Here is an 18343-nt window from a genome sequence, read left to right as displayed (position 1 = left end):
AGGCAGAATGCAAAATGCTAGGAGTTATTCTACACGGAATTATAAGTGAAGATTATTTTCTTCCTTTCACTTTTCTATCATGTTCAAATGATCCACAAGGCACATATATTACCACTTTTTAATGAGTTTAAAAAGTTTATGTGCTCCATTACAAGAGCACATAAAAGCCAACTAGGTTCTCACTACGATATGTAAGAAAGAAAACCACATGGGAAGACGTGGGCTACAGAAGTCAGCAGGAACATGCAGGTTCCTCAATGGCAGCAGAAAAGGAAAACCAACTTGGACAGAAGGAAAACACAGAGACCTGAAGAAGCTGTGAAACAGGTAATCTTTCATGAATAAACAGGACTATGCCTCAATTATTAAAGAAAATACCTACAGGCCATTTCTTCTTAATGAAATGCTCCAAAATTTCCAGGAGACAGTGAAGAACAGGGAAGCCTGGCATACTGCAGTCCATGAGTTTGCAAAGAGTCGGACATGACTGACGGACTGAACAGTAACAGCAACAACAATGGGACAAGTGTCAGAAACTGCCCTGGGGCCAGGACTCTATTCCAATATACCACACTCAGCTGGAGGTTGACTATAGCTTGGAAAGGGGCACAAAACTCCCATCCCACTCAAATGTAACTGGATAAACAAGGATAACTGATCTGGCTGAGGGGGCAAAAAACACTGAAAAAGGACACCCCTCCCCCACAGGTCCAAGGGCCTGAGTAAGACTAAGTCTGGATCAAGACCAAAAAAAAAAAGAACACAAAACCACTAGACCCTAGCACAAGCCTAGCAGGAATAAGAAGTAATAATCTACTAATAGAGAAGGGGCAGAAGCATGGAGACCCCCATCTGCAGCAAGGTGGGCAGAGACAACTAAAACCGAATAAGAAGTAATAATCTACTAATAGAGAAGGGGCAGAAGCATGGAGACCCCCATCTGCAGCAAGGTGGGCAGAGACAACTAAAACCTAAAGAGAAAGCAGGAACACTGAGAAAACTCTACAGTACCCAAGCCTGTCTCCAAGCACAAAGTAACAGGAGTCTACTGTGGAAGAACGTAAAGTCTGTGGCATACTAAAGGTAAAGGTACCAACAACGAAACTCAAATCCAGCTCAACTACTGGTAAGAGTAATTCAACACAGACACAAATGGCCTGTGAAAAAAATGACTGTCCATTTACAGTTATAAATACTATTTACCTCTATCTCAACCATTCTTCTACACATGTAGCTAAAACTGTCAAAAGTTGCAAGAGACATGGAAAAGAAGGGGGGGAAAAAACCCACTATCAAAAGATAAAGTAATCAGAAAAACCCCACTGAGAAATGACACAGATGTCAGAAATATCAGACAAGCACTTTTAGAAAACTATAATGTTCAAGCAACAAGCAGAAAAAGTGCACAACTGCATCAAAAGATGGGGAATTTCAACAGAGATGCGTAAACTATAAGAAAGGGTCAAATGTAACACGATTATGTTTCAAAAAACCATGGTCAAAGATAAAAAATTCCCTAGATGATTCATCAGTAGATGGGACAGAACTAGGGAAAGGCTCAGACATCTTGAGGCTAGATCAGTAGAAATTATCCAGACTAACACACATGCATGCGGGCATGTACACATGCACAAATACAAAAAAAGTCATCCAAGAGCTGTGTAACAATACATGTAATTAGGGTCTCAGAAGAAGAAATGAAATGGAATGGGGCAGAGAAAAATTTGAAGAAGTAACAGTCAAGAATCCTCCAAAAATAATGCAGGACACATCACAGATGCAAGAATCTCAGAGAACATCAAGCAGAAGGAATTAAAAATCCACACACCTATATTCATTATAGCCCAAATGCTGAAATTCAAAATGAAGTGAACATCTTGAAGGAAGCAAGAGAAAAAAAAAAAAAAAAGATTATGTACAGAGAAATAAACATCAGAATTACAGCAGATGTCTCAAAACACTGTGCAAGTTAGAAGACAAAAAAGCAACATCTTTAAAATAATAAAAGAAAAAGTCAATTCTATATGCAGTAAAAATATCTCTCAAAAATGAAGGCAAAATAAAGACTCTGCAAGACACAAAAGCTGAAAAAATTCACTTTTTGTACCACCAGTTGGCTGGCAATGTTAGATGGAAGTTCTTCAGGCAGAAGTATGATACCAAATGGAAACTTGAAACTACAAGAAGAAATGAAGAGTTCCAGAAACTGTGAAAATGAAGGCAAATTTTCAAAAATCACTTTTTCTTATTTGTAATGCCTTTAAAAGATGACTGTCTAAAGCAAATATAACAGCTTATTATGAGGTTTATAACATGTAAAAGGAAAACATGATAACAACATAAAGGCTGGCTCAGGGGAATCAGAAGTACAGCAGACCCTTGAACAATATGGGTTTGAATTATACCGGTCCACTAAACATACTTTTTTCCAATAAATACATATACTATAGTGGGCTTTCCTGGTGGCTCAGCAGTAAAGAATCCGCCTGCAATGCAGGAGACATGGGTTTGATCCCTGGGTCAGAAAGATCCCCTGAAGAAGAAAATGGCAATCCACTTGAGTATTCTTGCCTGAGAAATACATGGACAGAGGAGCCTGGCGAGCCACAATTATGGAGTTGCAAGAGTTAGACATGTCTTGGTGACTAAACCACCACCACAATACGCTACAGTACTATACAATCCAAGGTTGGTTGAATGTGCAGACGTGGAACCACAGATATGGAGAATCAACTGTAAAATTATACATTCGATTGTGGAGGAGTCAGACTGCACTGCCTGGGCTATTCAAGGATCAACTGTATAAGGTTTATAAAGTTCTCACTCCATACAGAAAATAGTATAATGAAGGTAGAGTGTGGTAAGTTAAAGATATGGGTGGTAAATTCTAGAATAATTACTTCCCAAAACAAAATTTAGGAAGAGATATAACTAATAAAATAATAGTGAAGATAAAAAGAAATCACAAAAAGTACTCAGTCCAAATCCAAAAGAAGACAAAGGAAAGAAAGAACTAATCAGAAAAACTACCCATCTAAAAACTTCAAGATGGAAAAAAAAATTCAGGATGAAATCAAAATGGTCATCTTTTCTAAATGGCTTTGGAAGAACAAATCTCTACTTGGGTCTTCCGCCTCTATAAAAAGCTTAAAAGCCGGAAATCTTCCAGATTCTGCCACTGTTCTTTTTTCATTTCTGCATTTGCTGTGTAGGCAATCTCATCCACAGCCATGGCTTCAATAACCATCTGTTACAGACCTTTCTCCTAAATTAACATAAATTTTCAACAATCTACTAGACATCGCCAGAAACTCCAACCCAACATGTTTAAAACTAAACTCAATCTTTATTTCCAATGTGGTCTTCTTTTAGTTTCCTCTTCTCTGCTTATTCATATAACTGCTCCAATCAGACACCTGTCAAGCCTCCTTAACTCCTCCCTCCTCCTTAACATCTAAAACAAATCTGTCACCAAATTTTGTAAGTCTGCCTTCAATTTACCTTCTTTATTCCATCTCTTCTGTTACCATCTCAGTCTAGGACACCAGTCGCACCAAAAACTAGTACAATAGCTTCGTTCCTCTCTTTCAGTTCAGTTCAGTTCAGTCACTCAGTCGTGTCCGACTCTTTGTGACCCCATGAATCACAGCACGCCAGGCCTCGCTGTCCATCACCAACTCCCAGAGTTCACTCAGACTTACATCCATCGAGTCAGTGATGCCACCCAGCCATCTCATCCTCTGTCGTCCCCTTTTCCTCCTGCCCCCAATCCCTCCCAGCATCAGAGTCTTTTCCAATGAGTTAACTCTTCACATGAGGTGGCCAAAGTACTGGAGCTTCAGCTTTAGCATCATTCCCTCCAAAGAAATCCCAGGGCTGATCTCCTTCAGAATGGACTGGTTGGATCTCCTTGCAGTCCTCTCTTTACCCCTCTCCAGTATTCTCCACCCAGCAGACAGTTACCTCCTCACAAGGCAAATCTGACTTTACCACTTCAATTAAAATCTTTCAGTAAATTCTCATTGCACTTAGGATAAAATCTAAAATCCTAAAGCCTCCACAAGCATCTTCATGACCTCTCCCTACCCTGCTATCTATAAGTCTATACTATCTGTACTCTACCCTCATCCTCTCCAATGTTCTCTCTCACCTGTAGGCTTTCCATCTCCTGCAAAAGTTACGGCCTCCAGCCTTTCTTCACTCCCTTCACCTGAGTCTACTCAATCTCCAATTCATTCTTAGTTTAAATGTTAGTTCCTTAAGGAAATCTTTTCTGACTTTCATAGATGATTAGGTCAGGCAAAATGTACATTTCACATTACACAATGATTGTTTAATGCTCTTGCTCCTAAGTAAGGATCTTTTCTACCAATTCAGAAAATGGAATATAATGCTTTTCATATGGTAATCATGAATCTTCTGGAAAAAATACCAAGAGCATATTCAGAAAATAAAAACACCCAGAGAGCTATGAAAGCCATGACATGTATTTACAGTACACAATAGAGAAAAGATATTTACTTCAGACCTCACAACCTGGAGACACACTACATCTAACAACCCTAAGGAAAAAAGCTCAAAGAGTAGAGGTCGACATAATTAGGATGGCCAAGTTAAAGGTGGAGAAAAATGGCCCAGGTTAAATAACTGATGGATTTTTTTTTTCCAGTAGTCATGTATGGATGTGAGAGTTAGACCACAGAAACCTGAGCACTTAAGAATTGATGCTGTTTAACTGGAGTGCTGGAGAAGACTCTTTAGAGTCCTTTGGACAGCAAGGAGATCAAACCAGTCAACCCTAAAGAAAATCAAACCGGAATATTCACTGGAAGGACTGATGCTGAAACTGAAGCTCTAATACTTAGGCCACCTGATGTGAAGAGCCGACTCATTGGAAAAGACCCTGATGCTCAGAAAGACTGAAGGGAGAAGGGGATGACAGAAGATGAGATGGTTGGATGGCATCATCCTCCAGGAGTTGGTAACGGACAGAGAAGCCTGGCATGCTGCAGTCCATGGGGCTGCAAAGAGTCGGACACAACTGAGCGACTGAATCGAACTAAAATAACTGTTAAAGGCAAACTGCTTGGCCTTGAAAACCACATCTTCAAAAGCAGCTTCTCAAAAGTACAGCCTACTTACCCTAGAATCAGTTGAGATGAATATTAATGCAGATTACTAGGCTCTAAGATGACTAATTTAAAATCTCTGGACTTGTGACCCAGAAATCTGAATTTTAAAAGCACTCTTACTGATTTTTATTTTCAACTTGAGTTTAATCTGGCATCTCTAATTCCATCAATCACCATGTTCCCACATATATTTCTCTTCTCCCACTGAGAGAGCTGGGACTCCCAAAATACGAATATCTGTAGTCATTTGTTCTATCCTACGACGCACACTGATTACTGAGGAAGGCTTTCTTATCTCTCCTTGCTATTCTTTGGAATTCTGCATTTAGGTGCTTATATCTTTCCTTTTCTCCTTTGCCTTTATCTTCTCTTCTTTTCTCAACTATTTGTAAGACGTCCTCAGACAACCATTTTGCCTTTTTGCACTTCTTTTTCATGGGGATGGTCTTGATCACTGCCTCCTGTACAATGTCATTAACCTCTGTCCATAGTTCTTAAGGCTCTCTGTCCATCAGATCTAATCCCTTGAATCTGTTTGTCAATTCCACTGTATAATCGTAAGAGATTTAATTTAGGTTGTACGTGAATGGGCTAGTGGTTTTCTCTACTTTCTTCATTTAAGTCTGAATTTTCCAATAAGGAGTTCATGATCTGAGCCACAGTCAGCTCCCAATCTTGTTTCCATTGAATGTATAGAGCTTCTCCATCTTCAGCTGCAAAGATTATAATCAATCTGATTTCAGTATTGACCATCTGGTGATGTTCATGTGTCGAGTCTTCTCTTGTGTTGTTGGAAGAGGGTGTGTGCTATGACCAGTGCGTTCTCTTGGCAAAACTCTATTAGCCTTTGCCCTGCTTCACTTTGTGCTCCAAGGGCAAACTTGCCTGTTACTCCAGGTGTTTCTTGACTTCCTACTTTTGCATTCCAGTCCCCTATAATGAAAAGGACATCTTTTGGGGGTGTTAGTTCTAGAAGGTCCTGTAGGTCTTCAGAACCATTCAACTTCAAGTTCTTCAGCATTAGTGGTTGGGCATAGACTTGGAATACTGTGATACTGAACGGTTTGCCTTGGAAACGAACAGAGATAATTCTGTCATTTTTGAGATTGCACCCAAGTACTGCATTTCAGACTCTTTTGTTGACTATGAGGGCTACTCCATTTCTTCTAAGGGATTCTTGCCCACAGTAGTAGATACAATGGTCACCTGAATTAAATTTGCCCATTCCTGTCCATTTTAGTTCGCTGATTCCTAAAACGTCAATGTTCACATCTTGCCATCTCCTGTTTGATCACTTCCAATTGACTGGTTCCAAGTTGAAAAAGGAGTATGTATACTGCCATCCTGTCACAAAGGAGAAAGGTGTCTATTGTCACCCTACTTATCTGACTTATATGCAGGGTACTGTATGAGAAATGCCAGGCTGGATGAAGCACAAGCTGGAATCAAGATTGCCAGGAGAAATATCAATAACCTCAGTTAGGCAGATGACACCCCCTTACGGCAGAAAGCGAAGAGGAATTGAAGGGTCTCTTGATGAAAGTGAAAGAGGAGAGTGAAAAAGCTGGCTTAAAAGTCAACATTCAAAAAACTAAGATCATGGCATCCGGTTCCATCATTTTATGGCAAATAGATGGGGAAACAATAGAAACAGTGACAGACTTTATTTTCTTGGGCTCCCAAATCACTGAAGATGGTGACTGCAGCCATGAAATTAAAAGACGCTTGCTCCTTGGAAGAAAAGCTATGACCAACCTCGACAGCATATTAAAAAGCAGAGACATTACTTTGCTGACAAATGGGTCCATCTAGTCAGAGTTATGGTTTTTCCAGTAGTCATGTATGGATATGAGAGTTGGACTGTAAAGAAAGTTGGGCACTGAAGAATTGATGCTTTTGAACTGTGGATTAAAAGGAGAACTGGAGGAGACTCTTGAGAGTCCCTTGGACTGCAAGGAGATCAAACCACTCAATTCTAAAGGACATTGACCCTGAATATTCATTGGAAGGACTGATACTGAAGCAGAAGTTCCAGTGTTTTGGCCACCTGATGCAAAGAGCTGACTCATCAGAAAAGACCCTGATGCTGGAAAACACTGAGGGCAGGAGGAGAAGGAAGTGACAGAGGATGAGATGGTTGGACAGCATCATCAACTCAACAGATGAGTCTGAGCAAACTTCAGGAGACAGGGAAGGAGAGGGAAGCCTGGCATGCTGCAGTCCATGGGACTGCAGAGTTGAACGACAAGTGAGCAACTGAACAACAACAACAAAAACCACACAATAATCAAGGTCAAGGATCAAGAAGAGATGACCACAAAAGTCTAGGAACAATGGATTTTAAGAAAATAACCCAACATCTCAGTCTAGAGAGAATCCAGAAGACCGCCTGAACAACAACTGTGTGTATGTGCTGTGTGCTTAGTCACTCAGTCGTGTCTGACTCTTTGCAATCCCATGGACTGTAGCCTGCCAGGCTCCTCTGTCCATGGGGATCTTTAGGCAAGAATACTAGAGTGCATTGCCAAGCTCTCCTCCAGGGGATCTTCCCAACCCAGCGATCGAACCCAGGTCTCCCGAACTGCAAGCAGATTCTTTATGGTCTGAGCCACCAGGGAAACCCAAGAATACTGGAGTGGGTAACCTATCTTTTCACCAGGGTATCTTCCCGACCCAGATATAGAACCATGGTCTGCTGCATTGCAAACAGATTATTTACTAGCTGAGTTACAACTACTACTACTTATATTCAGTTTTAAGATTTTCTTTTTTAAACCTTTTTTTATTTCCTTACATATAGTTTTTGAATGTGTGAAACACTTAAGATGTTTTAAAACTCAAAACTATATAAAAAGGTACACTCACAATCTCATTCCGTTCTCTCTCTCTTCTACCTCAGTTCTATACATACCTATAGATAACTACATTTACTGTATTTCTAGTTTATTACTCCTAAATTTCTTTTTACAATAAGCAAATACATAATATACTCTTATTTATTTTTCCTTCACTCAGAAAAGTAGAATATACCCCACATACCAATACCACTCTTTCATATTTTTCTTTTTACTACCTTAAATTCCAATAACAGGTTACCTTTCTTCAGTAAGGTGGATAGCACAAAAATCTAAATTCCTTTGCTTCTAGTTCAGATTATAAAATCATTCAATTATAGAAACTTATATAGTTTTTTGAACTGTCATGGATTATTCAAAGGATTGTTTTTAATATGTAATCTCCCTTTAATGCCTTGGCACAAAATGAAAGGGAGTTCACCTAAATATTGGGCTTCCCTTGTGGCTCAGCTGCTAAAGAATCCGCCTGCAATGTGGGAGACCTGGGTTTGATCCCTGGGTTGGGAAGATCCCCTGGAGAAGGGAAAGGCTACCCACTCCAGAATTCTGGCCTGGACAATTCCAGGGACTGTATAGCCCATGGGGTCACAGAGTCAGACACGACTAAGCGACTTTCACTTCACCTAAATATTAAAATTCTATTTGAATCTTTTAAGCAAGCACAGCAACATTTTCTCCTTTGGGTAACTTTAACTGTCTCTATGTTTCTGGCAAGATGGATGACAACTGCTTTAGGATCTTTATTCAACTCTCATTTCATGTAACACAAGCTAATTTCACAAATTCTACATGACCTTCCCTAACCCATCTCTTCCATACCTGAAGAAGAAATGGTAAACAGAAAATTGCACAAGCAATGTTAAACAAATCTAAAGACCATGAATGGGAACTTTTAAACATGAAAAGAGAGATAAGACCTTGGCAAAGGAGAAGATAAATCACTTTCCATGTATCTCCATTTCAAATGTTCAAAATATTACATTTCTATGTTTACAAAAATAAAACTTAAAAGTAATTATGGCAAGTTCTAGGCTCCTAAAATTGGATGGAAGAAAACTTTTTAAAAAAGAATAATTATGAAATAGCAATCCCTGGAAATATTAAAGGGCTTCCTAATATAACAAACTGAACCAGATAATCTCCTTGGCATATCTTTTAGTTCTAAAAAGCAGCATCGTTTCTCCACCTATTCCCATTTTTCTCCTTCATTACATTCAAACTATGTATCTTCCAGGTGAAATATCACTATTTCTAAACCAGTTTCAGACCATAACTTGGTCTGGCCAGCAGCCAGAAATACAACAGACCGAATCTGGCACTCACAGGTGGACTCAGATGAAATAAGATCTCTGAACAAAAAACTCTAAGTTCTATAATAGTGTTGTGTGCTAAGTCTCTTAGTCGTGTCCAGCTCTTTGTGACCCCACGGACTGCAGCCTGCAAGGCTCCTCTGTCCATGGGATTCATTCTCTTCCAAGCAAGAATACTGGAGTGGGTTGCCATTTCCTCTTTCAGGGGATCTTCCCAACCCAGAGATCGAACCCACATCTCTTGTATCTCATGCATTGGCAGGCGGGTTCTTTGCCACTGGTGCCACCTGGTAATAGAGTTATTAATAAAACATATAGAAACACAAAAGATGAATTCTACATGGAGAAAAGAGGTTACATATGAGCTTAAAGAATAAACAGAATAAAGCTAACAGAAAAAAGGGAAGAAAGTCTAAGGACAAGTAAGAGAAAAAAGCAAGAAATCAAAATATCTTTATCTAGGAAAACTAATAGGTGGGACTAGATAGAAGAAGAAAGAGTATATGAGAGGGAACTAACAAAAAATAAAACTAGGAAAGAAAGCTGGAACCAGGATGCTGGCTTTCATTCAAACTGCATTTATTAAGGCTTACTCAATGGAAGTACGGAAGAAGGCAATGGCACCCCACTCCAGTACTCCTGCCTGGAAAATCCCATGGACGGAGGAGCCTGGAAGGCTGCAGGCCATGGGGTCACTGAGGGTCAGACACAACTGAGCGACTTTACTTTCACTTTTCACATTCATGCACTGGAGAAGGAAATGGCAACCCATTCCAGTGTTCCTGCCTGGAGAATCCCAGGGACGGGGGAGCCTGGTGGGCTGCCGTCTATGGTGTCACACAGAGTCGGACATGACTGAAGTGACTTAGCAGCAGCAGCAGCCGCAAACAGAAGTACTATGCTGGGGCATGGAATAGAGGAAGAGATTTAAAAAAAAAATCCCTTCCCATAAGGCACTTGGTTATCTGGCACAGTACAGAGCACATCACTGGTACACAGTAATTTAGTAAATGCCTTTAATAAATACATTCAAACAAAAAAGACAAAGATGTTAAGACAGGAAAGATTAAGAGAAACAAGTTTAACTACCAGCTGATGGCACCTCTGTAAACCCCCTTCTTCCACATGCACATAAACAAATACACACACCTCCACAAAGCACACAACCGGATAACTCCTACATAAGAATATGAATGCAACATGCGTAGATACAAAAGAAAGTTGAATTATCCGTTGTATAACGTAAGTTAGGTAACCTGAAGGTTCCTGAAAAAGCTTAGGTGAGGAAGTAGGACTTCTTAAAAAGGTAGCTGATTCTAGAGCTGGGGCAGGAAAGGTATAAGATGAGCCTGGAACATCTTGTGGAGTCACAAAGTTAAGAAGTAAACAAAAGAACTGAACCATATATCAACGGTTACAGGAGCCAACTTGTTAAGAGCTCCCAATGGCAAAAGCAGCACCAATTTGAAGAACAAATAACAGCAATACAAAAAATAAATATCTATGAATGCCAACTGTTACAAATAATGATTGAATGAATGAATAAATAAATAAAAGGGGAAGTAGGGGTAAGTTTTTTTTTACAGAAGAATCCCAATTAATATGGAAGGAATAAAAGAAAAGAGAAAATCACAGCTAGAAAACAAAAACTGCTGTAATGATCTACCAATGAAAGCTGAAATGAATAAAGTTTTAAGGGAAAAATAGGGTACTTGCATGCCAAAGTATCTCCCCCAAAACACTTCATAATTTACAAAGTCATAAATAGTAACTTCGCAGTGGAGAAACCTGACAGACACCATTTAACCAAAGAACCAAGGTCAACATTATCAGTAATAAGATATACTGACATCAAGATATCCCGATACGACTGATATACAGAAAAGGACACATCACTTCTGTATTATCCCTCCCCAAAATGCACTACCCTCAATCTAATCAAGAAAATATAAGACATATCCAAACCGAGGAACATTCTACAAAATACCAGACAAGTACTTTTCAAAAGTGTCAAGTATTCTTCAAAAGTGTCAAGATCACTACAGGCAAAAAAAGATGAGGAACAGTTACAGATTAAAGAAGCCTAAGGAGACATGACAATGACAACAAAATGCAATGTGGGATCCTAGATTAGATCCTGAAATGAATCCTGGAACATAAAAAGACATTAGTGGAAAAACTGGTGAAATCTGAATCAAGTCTGTAATGTACTTAGAAGCTAACAGTACTGCTACAGTCAAAAGTATTAATTTCTTAGTTTTGTTAATGGTTGGTTATATAAGGTGTTACCATGGAGGAACTGGCTGAAGGATATACAGGAATGCTTTGTACTACTTATGTAACTCTTCTGTAAATCTAGAATTCTTTCAAAGTAAAGGTTTTTTTAAAATCTTGGGTCATGAAAACAATACTAGCTGCAATACTATGTTGGTTTTTTTGAACCTTAGACTCTCAACTTACCTGAACTGTGGGTACGGTTTTCCAGTGAATGCTACTTTATCTCTACTCCCACTTCATGCTATGTCAGTCCTCTTACAATAAAGTTCTAACAAATTAATATTCTACCAAAAATAGTTATTCATCAAACTAAAAACATTTCTTTTACATCCTAAAAATGACTAGTAATCAGAATTTCACCTCTAATTACATAAACCTCCACAAAGCTTTACCTTCAGTAGAAGCCAATATTGTTCTTGTTCACAGTATAAAAATAAAAACTTAAATAAAATCCTTACCTTCCAACCACTGCCAGCCTCTCTATAATATGGGAAGTTATCACAAATCCACTGGTAAATCTCACTCAGAGTCATTTTCTTTTTGGGTGAGCTATTGATTGCAAATGTAATGAGGCTGGCATAGCTGTATGGAGGTTTCCCATCTTTGTGCTGTTGGACTTCTTCCTGGTCCAGGGTTGTATTTGGGTCAAGGAGTGCGTTCTTCTTGGAAATTCCGGTTCCATGTGCATTTTGTGCAGCATCAGATTTTTGGATGGCTGCTCTCATGGTGAGCTGTGGTAACCAGTCCATAGATGTTAGGCTGCTCTCCAGTTCAGATGTCATCCTGAAGGTAAATAGACTCCTTAGTCAATATCAAGGAAAGAACCCCTGCTTCTCAAAATATCCAATATTCACAATTCTAGGAGTTCCAAAGTGAGGGAAAGCCTGAGTTAAATCTGGAGGAAAAAGATTGAGTATATTAATGACCAAACCAAATATTTAAGGGATTACATTTCCAATTTTTTTTCTTAATTTCTTCCTCTCCAAAACAACAAATTTGGTTTGAAACTATACAAGAGACAGAACAATGCAACCATACAAAGTGATTTTTATGTCAGTTTTCTTAAAATGACTATCTGTCACTTTGAACAGATAGGATCACAGTGTGGAAAAAAAAAAAAAATCTGTCTGCAGTCCAGCTCTTTACTCACCAACACCACAGGCCCTTTTAAAACTTAAGACTACATATCTGGCATTTCTTTTACATAAATTTTAGGGAAATCATACAAAAGAATACCAAAAGTAAAGTGTAGGCAAGAGGTCAGAGAAGTAACTGAGAAATAGGCACAGGAATTTACATGGAGGAAAGGTATAGCTGAGCAGGTGGGAGGTAGGAAGAGTAAAGCAGGGTAGACAAGAATAGCAAGGAGACAAGCTAGCTGGGGGAGTTGACCGAAAAGAGGAATGCAAACTCAAGGACACAGATGAAATACAGAAATGGAGAATAGGCAGCACCATGAGGTTTAAAAAAAAAAAAGTCAAAGAACAAGCTTTAAAAAACTAAGATCTATCTGGGAGTATAGGATATAAGAGATAAAGTCACATAAATGAAAAGCAGGAAAAGAAGCATTAAAAACTCAAGGACAGGCTTACAAAAACATCCAGTAATCTGGATTCTGTAATCTCGCTCTCTCCAAGGCCGAAAAATTTCAAACCATTACCACTCAAAGAAAGAAAAAACAACACCTGCCAGGTTAACACATATTCTGGAGAGAGAAGGAAGCTGCCCTAAGAATGAAAGATAAAAGAAAACAAAGCTTGACACTTCACACTAGCATGGCTAACTCTCAACAAGGGGTACAAACTTTCCTATCCTGGGATCAAAGAAGCAGGAAAAGTGAGCCTGACAACAAAGCGGAGAGGCATGAAAGACTTACAACTGATATGAAAATAAAGGAAAAAAGAAAACAAAACAGGAAACTTAAAATATCTCAGTAAAAAGAAAAAAACTGTGGCAAAGAAAATCCCACATATACCCTTCAATCCAAATGGCCACAGGCAAAAAACAATCTACACTTAGTGCTTAGGATCTGAACTTCTGGAAGGCAATGTAGAACTGATGAAGAACACAGATTCTAGAATCAAGTAGACCAGAATTCAAGTACATAATCTACCAGTTACTATCTGTGAGACTATGAAAATGTTAGTATCTCTAAACCCCATCACATCTGTGAAATGAAACAATAATAATACCTATGGTTAAAATACTACTTTGAGAATTAAAAATTAAATGGGTAACTTACACTAGGAAGAAACACTCAATAAGTGTTCGTTAATAATATTGCTCTAGGAGTATCTAGGGAGGGTACTAATGAACCATAAAGTAAACAAGATCAAGCAATCAAGAGACAGCCATGAGGATTCTATCTGCATTACCAGATATTCTTTTTCTTATATTCTGATTAACAGTTTTACATTTTTCATTCTCCCTTCCCATCTCTACAGTATGCATTCCTCTGAAACCTGAACTTTAAATTCCTCTATACAGCACCTTCAGAGATCTAAAAAAAAACCCTCACCCTCCTGTTCTACAATCTCAGACAGAAACGTCTGTTTCCAGAATGAAATAAGTTATAGAAACTTGTGGAATAAGGAGCCAAGATAATTTAGAGATCACAGAATATCAAAGAGTAGGCAAAGTACCCTAGAGATCAGAGAACAATCGCTTCAATCTCAAGATGAAAAACGAATTCATACAAATAGTTAACAGCAGAACTAAAACCAGAGCTCAGAGCTCCTGATGCCCAGTCTAGCAGTTTTTCTACCATACTTACTTGTAATATTAGAATAATAGTATCTACCTCTCGCTGACATAAAGTACAGTGACTGGCAAACAATAAACAGGCAATAAATGTTAGCTCTTGGTGGTGGTGATAACAGTACTGATAGTTGCTGCTATTATCATTCACATTTTATTCTACAAGCATTGGCTATTATACCAGGCTGTCATCGTATTGGCCTCAATTAAGTCTCTACCAAATAGCTTTATTTTGTTCAAATACCCCACGCAGCTAGTCATACACATTTTCAAAGATAATGTAAAAGTACATTGCAAACTGGAATATAACGGATATTGCGGATGCTTCCTATTGAAAATCATCTTTAACTTCTGTTTCCTTCCACCAGTGCCACTGACTTTATGAGAATCTCAGTAATAAAACATGAACATATAGTAAGCAGGTACTTAATACTGTTATAACATTTAATAAGAATTTGTGATTACACATGTATACAAGATTATTCTAGAGTAAAATTTTATACACACAGCAATTAAGATAAAATTTTTATCCTCTAGGAACCTATACTCCAATTAGGAAAGTCAAATACAAGAAAGAGTTGAAAAAGAGCTATGGGTTCTGTAATAGTTCAGAAAAAAGTAGAAGACAACATGGGCTGCAGCCTTAAGAAACAGAAGAACTTTAGCTAAGACTTGAAGTAAGTTAAGATCTAAATAGGCTGGAAAGAATTTGTGCCTAGTCAAAGACATCATGAGTAATAAGTATTCCATTGTTGTGCTTATGTCTACTAGTTCTAATTTGAAGTAGACTATAAAAATCTCTCTTAAATTTAAAATCTGAAAAACTGGGTTTCTGTTTTCTTTGCTGTTTGTTCAATTTTACATATTCTTGGTGGGGAGATAAAAAGTGTCTCCATTGTTGCTGCTTAGGCTGGTTGCTGCAGTGGTTCTCTACTGAGAAGACAAAAAAATGACCATTAGATTTGGCCAGATCATCAAGTAACTTTAGAAAGAAACCTCTCAATGGAATGGTGATGACAGAAGTCCACTTGAATAAGAGAACAGATGGTGGCAGATTTAAAAACAGCATGAGAGGCTCTGAGGAATCTGGTTATGGAAATCTGGTTAAGAAATGTCAGGCCCTCATTACCTCACCTCATTCCAAAAGCTTCCTAGCTGGCCTTGTAGACTCTGATTGCTCCCTGCTAAGCACCTCCAGGGTCCATGCATATACTCCAAGAGAAAAGTCAGCAATGTTTTCCTGCCATTGTGCCCCAAAACTTTCAATGGTTCCTCTTCTCGTATTATACTAATTCTAAATGCCTCATTTTCAACTACATTAGCTTTCATTTACCTTTTATTAATTCTTCTCGATAAATTCCTAGAGCAATTATAACCTCAGTTTGGCTCAACCATGCTGTTTTCACATGTACAATTACATCATAAGCTTTCTAGCCTCACTTCCTTTTCCACCTCCCCCTCCAGAAAGTCTTGTCAATCTACTCTTCTCATTCTCCATCTCCTAAATTGAACTAGATCTTACCCCTACAGATTATAAATACTTCTATTACAGAACTTACACAGAATTAAATTATCTTTAACTCTCTCGTGAGGCCATGAGCTCCTTAGAAGAAGGAACTTTCTAATTCTTTTCTGCTCCTGCAATGCCTATGAACACAGTGGGTAAAGGGTGCTTAAATGATCAGAACAGTGACTATCCAATGAAGGTGGGTATGCTCCTCCCCAAACAAACAAGATCAAACATGTTTTCAAGCTAAAAGGAAGAGGTAAAAGAAAAGAGGACTCAACAGTATGAGGAAGGAAAACCACAGGACTGAAGTCCTTTATGAACTGGAAAAAAATGTGACTCAGCACAGATTGACAAGTAGCAGTACACAGAGACAGAAAGTTCTACTAGAAGAGGAGAGAAAAATGGGGAGACGGAAGTAAAGGTAAGAAGATAATGTTACTTGCAGGATAAAGCAAGGCATGAAGAAATTATGTCTGAAGTTCTTAAATCTATAATGGTATCTATTGCTTAAAAGGAGTTGCATGAGGAATCTTCTCTGCATACAATGAAAAGGTAACGAGTATCAAGATCTAACAATTCCACTGTAAGTCATGACACAGGAGGAAGAAAGGGGTTCTGACCTCACTTAATGACATACTGCCAATGATATGCTCACAAATTCGCATTTTAGCTACTTCAGCCTGTTGCTTGGCTTCCTTCTGTAATTTCCCTAATACCTGAGGAGTAACCAAAGCTTACAAAGAAAAAGTTCAAGACTTCAATAGGATTGAAAAGGTGGGAAATGGGTAGAGATATTGTTGGCTTTCCTAAATGGACCTAAGAGGAACACATCAAGGAAAATAAGAGTAATGAGTGTTATGATGTTGTGACCTAGATATGCCTGAATGTTCCCCCTCCATTCCTAGCACTTGCCATTTTATCTTAAGACTTGGTATCATGTGAAAAACTGAGCAACTGGGAACTGAAAAGAAATCCTTGTAATTACCACAGTAGTAATTCTGATCACATGCATCTCAGGGGGTCAAAATACATATATATACTTAAACATTTTAAAACATAATTCCTGTTACTGCATCTCAGCACTCAAGGCAATCAGAAGCAAGGTTGATGGCAGAGACCACTAACTACCACCTAATACCTGTTGTGGCCTTCTTCCTTAAGACTACAACCCAAATTTTATTCTGGATACTATTACACCTTTTGCCCTATCCTGAATGTGGATACAACAGCTAGTGTGCCAACAGTCATCTTTGGCCATAAAGTGATCTGTGGAAATGGAAGTCATATGCTGAAGGCATGGAGCAGAAAGAAGGGATCTGGGTCCCTGATTTTTTGGTGAACCAACTGTGAAGCTGCCATCCTAGTCCTGAACTGCTACCTTTCAGACTTTTTATATGTTTGCTGTTGCTCAGTCGCTAAGTCATGCCTGACTGTTGCGACCCCATGGACTGTAGTCTGCCAGGCTTCTCTGTGCATAGTATTTTCCAGGCAAGAATACTGGAGTGCGTTGCCATTTCCTTTAATGCCAAGTGAGGAATCGAACCCATATCTCCTGCACTGTAGGCGGATTCTTTACCGCTGAGCTACCAGGGAAGTTTTACGTGTTTAAGTACTATAAAAAGAACTCTACCAGCAGGTGAACGCAACTACTAACAAACATGGAATGTGGGACACGGAAGTGAGGCAATACAAGTAATAGGACCTAAAATAAGACCAAAACAATGTTGTAAAGTTAAAAAATAAAATTTAAAATAAATAAATATTTATAATAGTAAAAATTGAAAATAACCTAGATATTCAGTAGAAATAAATTATGATACATACATAAAATAGGAAAAAAAAAAAAAGACACTCTCTTAGAGGAGAGGATGAGGTAAACATTAAGAACTCTAAAACTGCAGGATGGAAAGTTGGTAACACTTATTAAAGTGACAAAGGATTTGGTCAAATTGTCACCTACTGTAACTGGAAAACAGATCATATGCCAACTGAGGCTATACAGCAAGTAGAGAATTACTACAGGAAAAACTGAGAATACTGGCATGTGTTGCCTCCTTCTAGTTAATTAAAACAAAGTCCTAAAAGAAAAATTAACTTCAAATAGAGTTGCAAGCAAAGATGGAGAAAACGAAGATTTGCTTAGGGAGGTACTCTCTGCTCATGGCCTGCAGTTCAAGATAAAAGTCCTACAATTTGAAGTCCTACATGGTTGAAAAAAAAAACACAAACTGCTTCTGAAAGAGCCAACCGAAGTAACTGACTGATGGCTGCAAAACTGCAGCCTTAGCAATAGAGAAGAGTGTTGTCTTGCCACACAAAAGCAATGTTGTGAGGTGCTGACTTTCTACCCAAGACTATTACACTTCAATGGCCTCACCAGCGCCATCATTCCTTCAGGAGGTGAAAGAACTTGGACGGGGGAAAATATAGCCTTTATTTCCACTAACTTGTAACTGAAACTAAGCACTTTCTTTAATTAGGAAAGTAGACAACAAATCACAG

The 18343-nt window shown here is 38.6% G+C and overlaps 1 protein-coding gene across 6 annotated transcripts in view; it reads right to left on the bottom strand.

Moving 5' to 3' along the window:
* The window catches only part of FOXJ3 (forkhead box J3), a 136265-nt gene that overhangs the window by 77009 nt on the left and 40913 nt on the right, over window positions 1–18343 (bottom strand). For 4 of the 6 annotated variants that reach the window (XM_044945167.1, XM_006050947.3, XM_044945165.1 and 1 more), the window contains exon 3: window positions 12033–12357. The exons of 1 other annotated variant lie outside the window; for it this stretch is intronic. In XM_044945167.1, coding sequence (XP_044801102.1) covers window positions 12033–12357 — 325 coding nt within the window. Of the gene's footprint in view, window positions 1–12032; window positions 12470–18343 lie in introns of all 6 variants that reach the window. One more of the 6 variants, XM_006050950.3, reaches the window with a different exon arrangement.

The sequence above is a fragment of the Bubalus bubalis genome, chromosome 6, assembly GCF_019923935.1.
Source record: "Bubalus bubalis isolate 160015118507 breed Murrah chromosome 6, NDDB_SH_1, whole genome shotgun sequence".
In the NCBI taxonomy this organism is placed as follows: domain Eukaryota; kingdom Metazoa; phylum Chordata; class Mammalia; order Artiodactyla; family Bovidae; genus Bubalus; species Bubalus bubalis.
The sequence above is the reverse complement of the archived record's forward strand: the minus strand, read 5'-3'. Positions and strand labels throughout refer to the sequence as shown.